At 41.5% G+C, this 15,574-nt stretch overlaps 1 protein-coding gene across 2 annotated transcripts in view; it reads left to right on the top strand.

Moving 5' to 3' along the window:
• Zzef1 (zinc finger ZZ-type and EF-hand domain containing 1) overlaps nt 1-15,574 on the top strand; it is a 164,423-nt gene that overhangs the window by 45,337 nt on the left and 103,512 nt on the right. For both annotated transcript variants that reach the window (XM_023723333.1, XM_023723332.1), the window contains exons 10-15: nt 2,437-2,528; nt 3,114-3,262; nt 8,314-8,425; nt 11,978-12,190; nt 13,919-14,019; nt 15,100-15,266. In XM_023723333.1, coding sequence (XP_023579101.1) covers nt 2,437-2,528; nt 3,114-3,262; nt 8,314-8,425; nt 11,978-12,190; nt 13,919-14,019; nt 15,100-15,266 — 834 coding nt within the window. The remainder of the gene's footprint in view (nt 1-2,436; nt 2,529-3,113; nt 3,263-8,313; nt 8,426-11,977; nt 12,191-13,918; nt 14,020-15,099; nt 15,267-15,574) is intronic.

Here is a 15,574-nt window from a genome sequence, read left to right as displayed (position 1 = left end):
ATGCCATAGGTAGATTTTTTTAAATCCAGCTGTAGCTGGTGGATTTGGTTTGGTCTGGTTGTAATTTTTTTTTTTTTTTTTTTGAGACAGTCCCATGTAGTCCATGCTGACCGCAAGCTCACCATCCTCCTACCTTAATTTCCCAACTTTAAGGATTTATTGTTATTGTGCTTCTGAGCAGCTTAAGAGTGGGATGTAAATAGATATAGGTGAGAGCCCTCAACTCTCTTTGCAACTTGGGTATTTCTTGTAACTCAGGTTCCAAGTAGATCACTCTTGCTGTACTACAAAAGTGATCCTGAGGACAAGAGGAAAGTCCTCACAGCCAGAACTTGTAGGTTTGGAGGAGTGAAGGTTTTCTTCTCTTTCTAGGGGCAGAAGCTTGTTTCACAAGATGCTTGAGACTGTGCTGCAGAGAAGTACCGCTTGTTGATAAGGGCAAATGCCAGGGCACTGCCCAAGAATGGCTAGAACACAATCACTGACATTCTAGAGGACTTTTTTTTTTTTTTTTGGTGCTGGGGATTAAACCTAGGGACATTTTACCATTAAGCTACAACTCCAGACCTTTAAAAAAATTTTTTTGAGACAAGATCTTAACAAAATTTCCCAAGTGGAGCTTGAATTTTCTATCTTCTGCCAGAGCCTCCCAGGGTGCTTAAATTTTAGGCATGTGCTCAGTGACTGGTCAGAAGGCTCCGTGTGTGTGTGTGTGTGTGTGTGTGTAACCCAGGCTGGTCTAAAACTTGCAATGATCCTTTTGCCTCAGCCTCAACCTCTTGAGTGCTGGGATTACAGGCATGCACCACAGTGCCCTGCTAGGCTAACATTCTTGAAAGCCATGGCCCATTTGTCTGGAATTTTAAAGGAAATCTGGCCAATAGAAACTGAACTGACAGGTACATAGGTACATTAAATCCTTTAAATCTACGATCGGTTGTTTTCCCTGACATTTTAAAAAATTAATTGGACAAATAGGCAAAGTGTCAAATAACTGTAAATTCCAAAACTAAATCTACAGAAAAGTACTATGTGTAAAGCACAATTCAATATGCATACTGGTTTCTTACCAAGAAAAGAACACACAAAGGTCTTATTAATTGATTTTTTTCTTTTAAAACCTAAGTGTGTATCTGGTGGCAGTGATATTTAAAAACGTCTAATTCTCTTGACTTAAATTATTGCTTCAGGGGCTGGGGTAATAGCTCAGTGTAATAATTGCTTGCCTGGCAAGCGCAAGGTCCTGAGTTCTATCCCTGGTACCATCCCCTCAAAAAAAAATTTGTTGCTTCAGCTACCTTGAAGTTAAATTGTTGATTAAACATGTAACTTTTAAACAATATTTTAGCCATTACTGCAGATCCTTTTTATTTATTTATTTTTTTTTTTTGCGGAACCGGGGATTGAACTCAGATCCCTGCGTTTGCCAGTCAAGTGCTTATCCTACTGAGCCATCTCCCCGGCCCCCACACTTTTTTTTTTTTTTTAATGCTATTTAAAAAAATTTTTTTAAATAGAAATCATGCCTCTTGGAAAAATTAACAGTTAAATAATTGGTATAGCCTGTGGTTTTTTTGGGTTTTTTTTTTTTTTTTTGTGGAACTGGGGATTGAACTCAGGCCCTTGCGCTTGCCAGGGAAGCGCTTATTCTACTGAGCCATCTCCCCAGCCTCTAGCCTGTGGTATTGTTAGAGTTATATGCATTTCTGGCAATATGGTATTACTATTTGATAGATTTAAATCATATAGTAGCATCTGTAAATTAGTAAAGCTTCCTTTGAATTTAGTTTTCTTGGTTTTAGTGCCATAGCTTGTGTATTGTTTTATAGATTCACCCTCATAAGTTTTTGTTTTATTGAACTTGACATAAGGTAGTAAGAAGTATGTGCAGTATTTCTTTTTTTTTTTTTTTTTTTTTGGCGGAACCAGGGATTTGAACTCAGTCCATTGCGCTTGCCAGGGAAGCTCTTATTCTACTGAGCCATCTCCCTGGCCCCTAAGAAGCATGTGTTATGTATGGTTGCACATACCTGTAATTCTACAACTATGGAAGGCTGGGAGAAGAGGATCATAAGTTTGAGTCCAACCTGGGCAATTTAGCAAGAGCCCTATCTGAAAATGGTCTGGGGATATAGCTCAGTAAAGGCCCTGGGTTCGATCCCTGGTACAAAACAGAACAAAACATGACATTGGTTTTGGTCATTTTTATCTTGAAAGGCAGAATGGCTTAGAATAATTTAGGATCTCAAAAAGGATTATGTAGTGCTGAGCATGAGCCATCAAATTCGGTCCTCCTGCCTCAGGTCCCTGGCATCTCCATACCTGGTAATTTTATTTCTTTACTGTTAGCTCACAGTACGGTCACCTGTAAAGTCGAGGAGATTGTGCCTGTGTAAATGAGTCAGTCATCCTAACTTTAACTTTCTCTTTTTCCAGGTTTTCTTACAGAGACTGGAAAAACCAGAGCAAGTACTATTTTTTCAACAGGAACTGAATCTGCTTTTCAAGTAACACAGATCAGAATTATGGTAACTCTCCTGCTACTTTCTTTAAACAATTTTACTATTTTTCTTTTTTAAGCAATACGATTACATTTCAGGAGTCCATATCATTGGTTTTTCATGGGATATTTAGTGATTATTTACTCTGTGTCAGACCTTAGCAGTAAACAGGGACACAAAGATGAATACATTTGTAAGTCCGTGAGTGGTGTGACTGTATGAATGGAGAAAGATAGGAAGCATTTCTTGGGAACCAGCTTTCTTACTTTTCTATGACTTAATATATTTGAATATTGGTTTGATTTTTGCCTTGAGATTTATTTTTTATTTTTTTTTTTTTTATTGTCGGAACTGGGGATTGAACTCAGGCCCTTCTGCTTAACAGGCAAGTGCTTATCCTACTGAGCCATCTCCCCAGCACCCCCCAAATTTTTTGGGGGGAGAACCAGGACTGAACTCAGGCCCTTGCGCTTGCCAGGCAAGCACTTATTCTACTGAGCCATCTCCCTAGCCCCTACCTTGAGTTGTTTGAATTTATCCATATTGATTGAGAACAAAACAACCACAAACTTTTGCTCTTTTCATGTTCTTCATCTTGATCTCCACTTCCAGGTTCGACGTGGTGGCATCGGTGCCCAGTGTGGGTTGGTATTTGCCTATAACTCACCTTCTGATAAATTTCATGCAGAAGAACACTTTAAACGATTTGAAAAGTATGACGAATGGAAGCTTCAGGAGCTCAGGCAGTTTGTGAAAAGCAGGTAAAGAGCAGAACAAAAATCTCTATGAGTAGTAAGAATGTATCCCTTCTCTTATTGGTGAGCTATTTGTGTTTTTTTTTTTCTTCATAGAAAAGGTATCACTAACCCAACCCAGTGGCCTAGACCATTCCTTGCTTTCTAGCAGTATATGTGAAGGTGTGTGTTGATTTGCTTATAGCCTTTTACTTGATCCCTTCTGAGACCTGGGCATGCATCTTCAGAGTGGCAGGGAGTGATACATATCTGAGCTGGGGGCAGCGTGAGGCCTTCAGTCTACCTGGGAGATTCATCCTTCGCAGCCCCATTCTTCCATTCTTGCTTTTACTGAAAATGTTTATTAAGCTCTTACTAGGAACCAAACCTGATACTAGGCACTGTAGACACTGTAATGAGAAAAGTGGCATAGTCTGTGCTGCAAGGAGCTTCCTGCTTAGTATGGGAGACAGACACTTAATTTGCAGGTTCCACCACATTAGGAGAACTTTAAAGGAGACTTTTGGCATTGGGTATCAGAGTTCTTCACCTGACCCAGGAAGGCATTCTGGAGCCAGCAGGAGGTGCCATCTCTGAGGAGGAATTATGGTCGACTAGCTACTAGAAGAAGTGGAGGGAGGATGGCCTGAGCAACAAGAAGTGCAGGTGTGCAGGCCCAGAGATGAAGTATGGCACACTGGAGGAGATGACAGTCCTGTGTTGCTAAGGCGAACTCTGTGGGAGAGTGGCAAGAAACAAAGCTGGAGGGCTGTGAAAGGGCCAGACTAGTAGAGTTCTCTTGTCCGTTTCGAGCTTTGGACTGTTCTTAAAGCAGAATGTGTGGCAAGGGAGGAGAGTAAGGAGCTGAGGAGGGAGGAGAGTAAGGAGCTGAGGGAAGTATGTTGTGGAGGAATTAGGACTACTTGGGCTCATGCTGTATGCAGCATGAATGGGGTGAGCAATCACAGAGGCAGGAGGGATGGATGGAGGATAGCACTGTCACCCAGGAAGCCAGTGATGGAGCTGACCTTGGCCAGAGCAGCAGCAGTTGACTAAGGTAGGTGGGCGAACAGTCCCAAGAAGATCAAAGCAACAGGCCCCAGAGACTGACTGACTAGAGAGCAGGAGAGGGGAGAAGGCCTAGGTGGTACCAATTCTGTGGCTTTGGGGCTTGAACAGATGGGGATCTTAGTGGTACTTTTCTCCAGAAAAGAAAATATCCCAGGGAGAAATAGATCTATAGAGAAAAAATACGGAGTTGTGTTAGACCTGCTGAATTTGATGTCCTTGAAAGCCCTGAGATATCCAGTAAGCTCATTGGACAAATGGGCCAGGTGCTTAGAGGAGAAGCTTGTGTTGCAGGGACAGACGTAAGTCTGACAGGATTATTTAAAACATAAAAATATAAAAAATCCCTCTAAAAGAGTATGTGGTCTGGGAAGAGAACTAAGGCCACCATGATGGGTAGCTCCATATTTAAGGGGCCACATTAAAAACTCAGGTAGTAAAAAAAAAAAAAAAAAAAACCTCAGGTAGTGAAGTAGCAGGAAGACCTGGGCTGTGTCCTTAACGTGTGAAGGAAACCAGCATTTAAAAAGGTAAGGAAGGGGCGTGGTAACTGATGTTACTTAGAAGTCAGCAACATGAAGGCTAAAAGTGGGTCTGTTGGATGAGCCACATGGATCTTGGTGAATTTTGCACACCAATTTATATTGTGTAAAACACAACCCTAGACTTGCCATTTATGCTTCTATATTTCACAGGTAACAGAGTGCTGGAGTTAACAGACATTTTAAATATGATCCAGTCTAGCATTACTTATGCTTTAATGTTTGTGTATGTCACCTAGGGATCTTGTGAAAGCACAGGTCTACCTCAGCAGTTAGTTCTAGGTAGGTCCTGAGATTTTAATTTCTAATTAGCTTTCAGTTGATTCTGTGGTCTGACCATGAACCATATTTCCAAATGCAGGGATCTAGAATTGGCTCCTTGCTATGCTAGAATTTCTTTGGCAGTCCTGACAAATGATTGCTCAGCCTCTTTGGAACACTAGTGCTAGAAAGCTCACTGATGAACTAGACAGGCACTGCAGTGATTAGAATATGAAGTCTTCAGGGTTGGATACTTGGCTGCTATGCATACACGAGAGGCTCTCCCTGTCCTGTCTGCTGTGTGGTGTGATTTAATGAGAGGGTAGCTGCTCTGTTCTCTCATACCCTGCCAACTCCATGCACAGAGATTCCTTGATGATTCCCAAAGAGTAAACTTTTGTTTTTGGTGCTGGAGATTAAACTAGAGCTTCACACATTCTAGGCTAGTATGTGCCATTAAATTGTATCTTCAGTCCTCAAAGAAGATATTTACAAGTCCTCAGAGTAGTGTGGATGAGACTCATTAACATCATAAAAAGTTTATTCTAAGAATGACTGATGTTAAGAGAACATTTTTCTCTCTGTTACAGAACCTGGCCTGGGTAGTCTTTCACTGCTTCTTCCCGTAGTTCCCTGTATTGTCATATCCATATAGAATACTTATGTGTTGCTAGCTTCATAGTTGATTCATACATAGCCTGAGTAGTGTACAATTTCAGGAATATTATTTGAAAATGCTGTCTCCTCCTTATTTAATTCTTGAAAAGAGAGTAGCATATATGTACCGCACCCTCCTTTTGTGAAACAGTCTTGCTTTGTAGTTCATAAGTCTTGAACTAAGGCTAGCCCAGGCTGGCCTCAGCCTCGTGGCAATCTTCCTGCCTCAGCCTCCTGAGTGCTGGGATTATAGGAGTGTACCACTATACCCAGAATGTACCAGCTTTTCAAAGGAAAGTGGCACACAGTTGCATTTCTTCAGTTTCAAGGCTGAATGCTTTCCTGGAAGGAATTCTTAAGGAACAGCAAAGAACACGGAGACCTATTAAGGGTGTGGTTTTCTTTTTTCTTCTCTCTCTCTTTCTTTCTTTTTTTTTTGTTGTTGTTTGATGAATAAGTTTATTGGTCTTTATATGAAAAATTATCATAGAAACATGATTTAACTCTCAGCAGCCCACTCCTGAGCTCTGAGGAAGCCTGCCTTCTTTTGAGCTACCCAGTGTGTCTTTTGGGCAAGGGACATTTTGGTACAGTTCCACCTCTTTTCAGCTTCTCTCTTCAGCTTCTTTTCATAGACTGTATTCTCTCGTATATCAGCATGCATGAGCTTTCTTATACCTCTCCTCCATCATGTCTGGAATTACACTGTTCTTTTTTTTTTTTTTTTTAGAACTTTATTTTTTTAATTTTTTTTTTTTATGTGTGTGTGTGTGTGTGTGTGGCCAGCTCAGCCCACCAGGGGGCGGGGCTGGCTGGCATGTGGTGCTGGGAGATCGAACCGCGGTCCCTGTGCTTTGCTAAGCTTGTTCTAAGTAGGTGTTTTAGACCACTGAGCCATCTCACCAGCCCTACACTGTTCTTTATGTACTGAGAGAACTGTTTCTTGTAAGCATCTTCATCTTGCACACATATAATCTGCGACATTCTGACCCAATGTACTTCTGCATTGAACTCCTTGCTTTCAGAATTGTAACCAGGGAATCATTTGGTACTATGAGGGATAAACTTTATTGCCAGTTGTAGTTCTGGCAAGGCCTGCATCCAGATAGCAGGTGAAGGCACCAGGTTTGCCATCAATGCTTTCCACATTGTATTCATGTCCAGTCACCTCCACCTGGTCTTCATAGTTCTTATCCATGCCAAACCTAGAGGCCTCCGGGCCAGCAGCAGGCCAGTACAATACGCTGCAGCATAATTTGTTAGGCCAACTTTCACACCATATTTTGGTAGTTCATGTGCATATGCTGCACAGACTATCATACCCCTTCAATACGGGCATAAGCAACCTGACAAATGATATCTCTGTTAGTTCCACAAACTATCATCCTATATTTAGGTGTGTTTTACTTATTTTTGTCCTGTATTACCAAGCATTTCCTAGCATAGTCATCAGTTTTGCCCTCTTAGCATCTTCTAAACTTCACTTGTTATCTCTTAAAATAGGCCCTATTCTTAACAAAACCCATCCTGTGTAATATAGACCCGCGTCCATGACTCTACACAGACCTGAAGGCCCAGCAGCACCAGGGGGAAAAAACATTTTTTAAAAATCTATTTTAGTACAGGGTCTACAGGGTCTACAGATCAGACTTGTAGAGATCCTCCTGTTTTCAGCCTTCCAAGGGCTGGGATTACAGGTGAGCACCACCACACCCAGTTTCAGTCATAGTCTCAGCTCAGAGGGTGGGGCCAACATGGCACACTGGCAATCGAACCCTTGTTGCTGCACCTGCCTAAGCAGGCACTTTAGTCTACTGAGCTATCTGGCCCCTGGTTTTTATTTTTCGAACTATGGTCTGTACCTTTTCATTGTTACAAGTGGCCCAAGGGCAGGCTGCTCACATACACATTAGGTAGACCTTGGGAAAGGAAACTGAACCTAACATCTCCCTTGATTCTTTCCAGAAGCTCACACTGTTGTATCTTACTTTGAGACTCACCTAAGAGGCCTGACTTCATGTCTCATTCAGATGAGCCAGGTATCCAGAGAAGCAAGCCTGTTTCCTACTTCCAAAGTTAAATCTGGGGCTGAAATACTTCCCAGTTCACAGTTAAGGAGCTGAAAATTGAAGAGGCTGGTATAAGCAAATACTGTACCTGGTATATTCTGGGTGTTACTGACTGCCATACTCAGTCCCCGGTTGTTAATTGATGAGGTTTATGTACAAGTTAAATGCCATTTATTTTTTTTTTAATTTTATTTATTTATTTATTTATTTATTTATTTGAGAGAGAGAGAGAGAGAGAGAGAGAGAGAGAGAGAGAGAGAGGCCAGCTCAGCCCACCAGGGGGCAGGGCTGGCTGGCATGTGGTGCTGGGGGATTGAACCGCGGTCCCTGATGCTTTTGCTAAGCTTGTTCTAAATAGGTGCTTTAGACCACTGAGCCATCTCTCCAGCCCTTAAATGCCATTTAAATGATGCCTTCATTGTCAGATTCTGGAGAAGCTTAGAAATAAGCAAGTGTTCTATGATTACCCTTGTGTTCCTAGGATTGGTTGCTCAGCTGATGACCTTGGAGAGGATGATCCTGTTGGCTGGTTTGAACTGGAAGAAGAATGGGATGAAGCAGATGTCAAGTTGCAGCAGTGCAGAGTTGCCAAAGTAAGCATTAGTGAGTGTGGCCTTCACATGTTTGCCCCCTCCCTGCCTTCATTCTGTAAATAGTACTCTAATTTTGTATCAACCCTGTGCCAATGATGGAACCTTAAGGTAGATTGGTGCTCAGGGAGTTCCTGGTCTGGGTGGAAGGATAGATGTGTTAGACTCCAGAGGCTCTGTGACAGAGGGAGATTCAGTGGGTGTCAGAACCTATTCCAGGTCAGTGGGGAAGGCTTCTCAGAGAAGGTGGCCCTAGAAGTTAAGCCATCAGCTGTGGCCTGGCTAAGATGTGTGGGGAAGGGCATTAGGCTGAGAGAACAGTGGGTACATAGGCATAAATGCAAGAGCGATGCTTTCACTGGGTATGAGAGAAATGGTCATTCTCTGACATTTTGGGTTTTTTTGCAGGGCTGTGGGTTGAACCCAAGGCTTGAGCTAAATCCTTAGCCATTTTTTAAAATTTTGAGACAAAGTCTCACTGACTTACTAAGTTGCCAGGGCTGTCCAGTCCTCAAGTTCTCACTCTTTTCTTTCTTTCTTTCTTTCTTTCTTTCTTTCTTTTCTTTTTTTTTTTTTTTTTTTTTTTTGGAACCGGGGTTTTGAACTCAGGCCCTTGTGCTTGTCAGGCAAGCACTTATTCTACTGAGCCATTTTCTTTTGATTTCTTATACTAGGGAGACTATATGAGAGAGGGTAAGGAGAAAAGCTGGGAAACAGGACAGGGACAAAGCCATACACTTGTATGTACAAGATGGGCAAGGCAGTAATCCTGAGAAACATCAGCAGGTTTTTGAAAGTAGCAGTTCATTGGTAGGATTCTCAACCTGACTAACTATATATGCTGATACCTGTGAACCAAGCAACTGCACTGAAGATAGCAATGTGTAATAGAAGGGTCACGCTTGGAATACCTGTCATTCTGGTCTTCTAAATACATACTTCTTGTCATGACATACCAATTATTACGATACTGTCTCACAAGTAAAAGGTTTTTTCTTTTTCTTTTTTTAAATGGGTAATAAATGAAAAAAAAAGACACAAGAAAAAGAAAAAAAAATGTCACAGGACTGTCCTGCTACAATGCTGTATATGGTTAGAGTTCTAAATTTCTGTGTAAAAATATGTGTTTATTCCTATTTTTTAAATTTTTTTTTCATATTCTGTAAGGACTTAAAATTCAACACATCAATACTTGATGGAAGATACCTGTTACACTATTGGCATTCCTAAGATGGTTATACCTAAGATGTTCGATATTTAGACAGTTAGGGTAAACCGAACTACATATGTTGTAGGGTAATAATAAGCTTCTCTTCTGGAAGGTTAACAACCTAAGTTTGCAGATCAAAATTTGAGAAAAGGAAGGGCTTCAAGGTCAGCCAACATTTTGGCCCTAGCCTTTCAAGGTCAGTGAAGACTGAGGACATAGGAGAACCTGTACTGTAACATCATGTAACTCAGTTGTGCCCAAAATTTTCTGATCAAGATTATGGAGCCACAGAGGAATGTGATTGATGATATATAGTGTGCCTAAGGAGAGTCACATGGAGAGAAAACTTTCAGGCTTTCACAAAGAGCAAATCAGTCAAGCAATGGCCGTGACTCATCCACATGGCTGACACTGACAAAGGATCTACAAAGTGCAGTCCAGGGTTACAGGATAAATCCTGAGGGAACTTGACTGACTTTATCAGATACAAAAGTTACATTTCTTGTTATATAAGGTCTTGCTTTATCTTGGTCTTAACCATCCAGCAGAAAAGTATAAAAACGAGGTATATAAAGTAAAGCTTTATTATTATGCTGAGCTGTGAAAGGCTCAAGTCAACAACTTCTGTGGATAACCCACTACTATTGTGGACTGCTGGACTCTGTTGGATTGTTTTGCTGAATTCAAGCAGCTATAGTATTTAGAGGCCAATAGAATACCCATCTCTGACAGGACTGAACTAGAGAGGAGGGATACAGAGGAAGGACCATTTTGTATTTGTATATGTAGAATAGTCAGGATAGATGTATGGCTGCTTTCACATGGTTCAGAGAGAGGAAGGATTTGTAGTAGTAGTGTTTGGACAGGGTGTCCTGGCTGCTTCTTGTGCTGTGGATGACCGCTGAGAAGATAGCAATGTGCAATGTATGAATTATTGAAAATGTCCTTTTGATCAGCTTGGAAACTGTCTCATTGATACTTGTTTCTCAATAAAATAAAATAAAAAGTTGCCAGGGCTAGTCTTGAATTTTTGATCTTCCTGTCTCAGCCTCCTAGAGTGCTAGGATTATAGGTGTATACCACTATGCCTAACTTACTTAAAATTTTTTAACCTCAAATGTAAATCTTAGACTAAAGAGAATTCAGAACTGTTTTTATATCTTGTACATAGGGTGTGCTCCACACTTGTGCAGTTCAGTAGCTGATTTGGAAAAGCTATTAACAAAGGAGCTTGCACTGTAAGAACAGATACTTTGCACAAAAATTGGGCTTAGCAAATGGCATTAGTTTTGAACAGACAAAACTTGCTTCCTGGGTACCTGGTCTGTGGGTTACATGTATCATGTGGGGACTGTGAGACAGTTTTTTAGGGCACTGACTGTTTTTACTACATACCAGATTTTTTTGTTTCAAAATGCCTGTGTCAAGGAGCAAATGTGCTACTCTTATTCTTCCACTGTTTTTGTGTTGAAGAAGGCTATTTCTCTTTTTTTTTTTTTTTGGTACCAGGAATCAAATTCAGTAACTTGTGCTTGCCAGGCAGGCACTTGTGGCAGTCAACTATATCTCTAGTCCTGTTTCTCTTCTTATCTTGGGGTTCTTTTGTTGTTGGTGTAGATACTGGGATTATATTTTGTATGCCCTAGTGCTGGGCATGGTGGTACCTATTATTTATTAAAATTATAATGGGAAAAAATCATAATGAGACTGTCTCATTTACTTTTTTTTTTCTGGAAGCAGGGGAGCTTAGCCCTGGGGTGGGGCTGGCACAGCATGTGGTGCCAGGGATCATACCTCAGTCCCTGTACTTGCCTAAGCTTGCCTAAGCAGCCACTTTAGAACACTGAGCTATCTCTCCAGCCCTCAGTTACTTTTCTTTTGTTGCTGGGACAAAATACCCAACACACAGAATTAAGGAAGTAAAGATTTATTTAGTTCACAGTAAGTGGAGATTTCAGTGCATACTCAGCTGTCTCCAAGGCAGACTGCTTAGAAGAGGGCAGCAGTTCATGGCAGCAGAAAACAGCAGAACAGCAACATCAAACGGAAGAGGTAGTTGCAGCAGTGGCAAAGGCAAGCCTCTCTCCTTATATTGCCTTTAGGCTATCTGCCCCAAGGTGGGTGTAGCACTAACACTCATAATTCCAGCAGTACTCAGACCCATAATCCCAGCCTTGGATCATGAATTAATCAGAAACTCTAGAACCCCACCCCAGTGACTGTATGAGACTTTGGGGGGACAACTACACGCAAGCCATAACAGGGACCTTCCCAAAAAAGGCCTCCCACCTCCTTTTATCATATTCAGGGATTCTGAGTTCTGAAATTTCTCTCATCCTTTCTAGTATTTGATGGTGAAGTTCCTCTGTACCCGGCAAGAGTCCGCGGAGCGCTTGGGAGTGCAAGGCTTGAGCATCAGTGGGTACCTCCGGCCTGCAAGAACAGAAGCAGAGAAAAACATCCTCTGTGCCCAAGGCAAAAAGGAGGCAGAAAGTGTTTGCGGAGCTACCCTGCTCCTCAGGACCCTGCAGTTCATCCAGCAGCTTGCCCATGACCTGGTAGGGTTTTCTCTGTTGTTAGACCACAGTCCTCTCGGAAAAATGAATGTCAGTGTTAAGGAAATGTATACCAACCCATGATGCCTGTCTCTGCCTAAAGCCTTGATGACAAGCAATAGTCTGTGTGATGACACTGGAAAGTGGGCGAAGTTAGTGAACCTGTGTGGCACTAGTCAGTGAGGACCAACCAGCCTGTGGTTGCTGTTGGGAGTTGTCCTAGAGTAGGACAGCCTGCAGACATGTAAAGATCTCCACCTGTGACTGCCCGTAGAGTCTAAGCAGTTTCATAGGATTTGTCTTCTTTAAGTTATAGGAGATTTATTACTGAACTTGAGGTGAATATTATGTATTTACTAAAATTACTACAAGTTAGAATTTGAGACCATACACACACACACACACTTTTTTTTTTTTTTTTAAATTTAGCACAGGGTCTACAGGGTTTACAGGGTCTCACTATGTATATCAGACTCAGTGATCCTCCTTTTTTTCAGCATCCCAGAGTGCTGGGATTACAGCCAAACGCTACCACACCCAGTCTCAGTCACCATCTCAGCACAGCCAGGGTGGGGGTAGCAGACAGGCACCGCCCTCAGGCCATCGAACCCCAGCCTCTGTGCTCTTCCTAAGTAGACATTTTAGTCTGCTGAGCTGTTTGACTGGCCCCCACACACATATTTTAATTTCAATAATTTCTATTTTTTTAAGTTCTGTAGATTGACCAGGAACTTGTGCATGCTAGGCAAGCCCTATGCTATTCAGCTCTACATCTCCAGCTTCCAGCTCTTTTTATTTTATTTTATTTTTTGGTTGGGTTTCTTTTGTTTGTTTTTTGGAGACAGTGTCTCAGTGTATAGTTTGGCCAGCTTCTTAACTCACTATGTAGTCCAGGGTGGCCTCAAACTCATGGAAATCCTCCTACCTTAATCCCTACAATGCTTGCTTTATAGGTGTATGCCACCATGCCCAGCTCCTTTTGTTTTGAGACAGGGTCTCCTTACTTTTTCCAGAATGGTTCTGATTTTGTGATCCTCCAGCCTCAGCTTTCCAAGCAGCTGAGACGTAGGTGTGCACCACCTTTCTCAGATTAATTTGTGGTTTTGATATTAATTTTTACAGTCACTAATAAAACACAGTAATGGCTTAAAGAAAGTCTTTTAGCCCATTAGTATTGAACTTGTGGCTTGCCCTAAGAATCTTAAGGTGCCTGCTCATGTGTGGATAGCAGTGTTGACCCTTGGCCTCCATTCTGCTGCAGTGCACATTCAGAGGCTAGTGATTCAGTGTACATATGGCTTTGGGGGTCTGTTTATTACTTAAGCTTCTGTTATACAAAAAAAAAAAAAAGACTAAGAGAAAAAGACATAGGAGTAGCAGACGGGCTTACAATAGTATAGGCCACATGTAGGGAAGGGTCCTAGAAGGTGATCTTCATAAGTAAAGATTGCCTTACGTTCCAAGTGCTGTATTATGCAGTCAGGGACCCCTTGCGGTTGTGTGTGTGGAGTGTTTTATGTAGATAAACATTTATATATATGCACACATGTAAGAAGGGTCACACCGAAAGTAGTTGTTGGCATGCCTGTGAGTAGTTAAGAGTAAGCGAAGCTGATGGGGGTTTGCCCAGGTGCAGCCACTTCATCCCTTAACAGTGAGAAGTAAAGTGTTACAGTATTTCTCTAAATGCATTTTTTCAATTTTACCTTTTCTGATCTTATAATTTTTTAGGTGCAGCAGAAGGAAAGTGGCTTAAAATATAAATCTTTCCTGGACTTCGCGGGTCTTGATTTACAGATCATCTGGAATTTTTACAGTAAATTAAAGCAAAAGTAGGTCAGAATTTGTTATAAGGTGGTATCATAAACAAAATGGAAGACAATGAGTTTTACTCTTCTGAATGTAGTTTTTTTTTTTTTTTCTAATTTTTTCTTACTATATACTGTTTTCTTCCTGTATACTGTTCTGATTTAAAAGATTTGGTTATTATCAAAAATAGCACCTCATATTTCTATAAAATATTTAGAAAGTGTTTCACAAACATTTTCTTGTTTGATTATCCTCACAACTTTTGAGAGTAACTGATCAAGTATATGTTGAGCACGGCTGATCCAGATGTCAAAATCTGAAACTTGTTAGGTGTGGTGACACACACTTATAATCTCAGCACTCTGGAGGCTGAGGTAGAAGAATCACTTGAGTTTGAGCCTGGGCTACACAGTGAGTTCAAGCCCTGCCTGAACTACATGGCAAGACCCTGTCTCAAAAAATAATAATAATAATAATAAAATAAAATTTTTTAAAAATCAAGAAATGAATTTCCACAGTGGGTGATCAAGTGGGGTTTGTGTTTGCAAACTCTTAGGATACTGTTCTCCATATTCCACCAAGCCTGATGCCTAGAGGAGAGTCTTTTGGAAGCAGCTATATGACTGACACCCACTCCCTGTCTCTCTTACTTCCTCCTTCCCCGCCCCCTTCTGTGGGTTTTTTGTTTGTTTTTTTTTTTTATGTCTCGATGTGTAGCTCAGGCTGCTCTTGAACTCTGTGTGTCCCAAGATGGCCTCAAACTCCTCCTGCCTCAGTCTTCCATTGCTGAGATTATAGGAGTGCACTACCATGTTCAGCTGACTGCTATATGACTTTATAGAGTAGTGGCAAACCCATAGCACAAATACCACAGTGTACTCTTTGTGTCATTGAAAGTTCTAAAAGGTTTGCTGTCACTGCTTTAGAAGATGAAAGCAACCTGCTTTTCTGCTCACTGATGTTCTTTTTTTTTTTTTTTTTTTTTTTTTTTTTTTTTTTTGAGGTACAGGGAATCAAACTCTAGACCTTATGCTTGCCAAGCAGGTGCTTAAGCTGTTGGGCTATATCCCCAGCCTTCACTGATGTTCTTTGTCTTTCTGCAGCCCAAGAAAAGAATGTATCTGTGCTCAGACCCTACTGCTGCAGCTCCTCCAGAGCTGCTTCTCGGTGCTGCAGGAAGACACAAGGGCTGCGCCTGAGGAGAAGCCTCCAGCGCAGCGCTCAGAGGAAATGGAAGCTGCCAAGGCGCTGTATGCACACTTCTGTGATGGTAAGGACTTGGTGTGTCCATTGAATGCAGCCTTGTGCAGGTGGTCCGCTGGCCTTTTGTTGTAGAGAAGAACTCCTATGATCATGTGCACCAGAAAGAGATTGCTGCTGTGGAAGAGGAATGTTTCCTTTGGTGCTGTTGTGAATTACTATTTAGAGTTCTTGATTTTTCCCTCATCAATTAATGTCTCTTCTTCCTTACTTCAAATGTACAGCTTCCTTATGTTGAAGGGAATTACTGTCACACTGTTGAGCCTTAACTTCAGTCAGGATCGTGGGAGGAAGCCAATAGATTGAGGCAGAGGGATT

This window comes from Octodon degus, unplaced genomic scaffold (assembly GCF_000260255.1).
Source record: "Octodon degus isolate 3935 unplaced genomic scaffold, OctDeg1.0 scaffold00098, whole genome shotgun sequence".
NCBI classification, from domain to species: domain Eukaryota; kingdom Metazoa; phylum Chordata; class Mammalia; order Rodentia; family Octodontidae; genus Octodon; species Octodon degus.
This window is presented reverse-complemented; position numbering and strand designations above follow the sequence as displayed.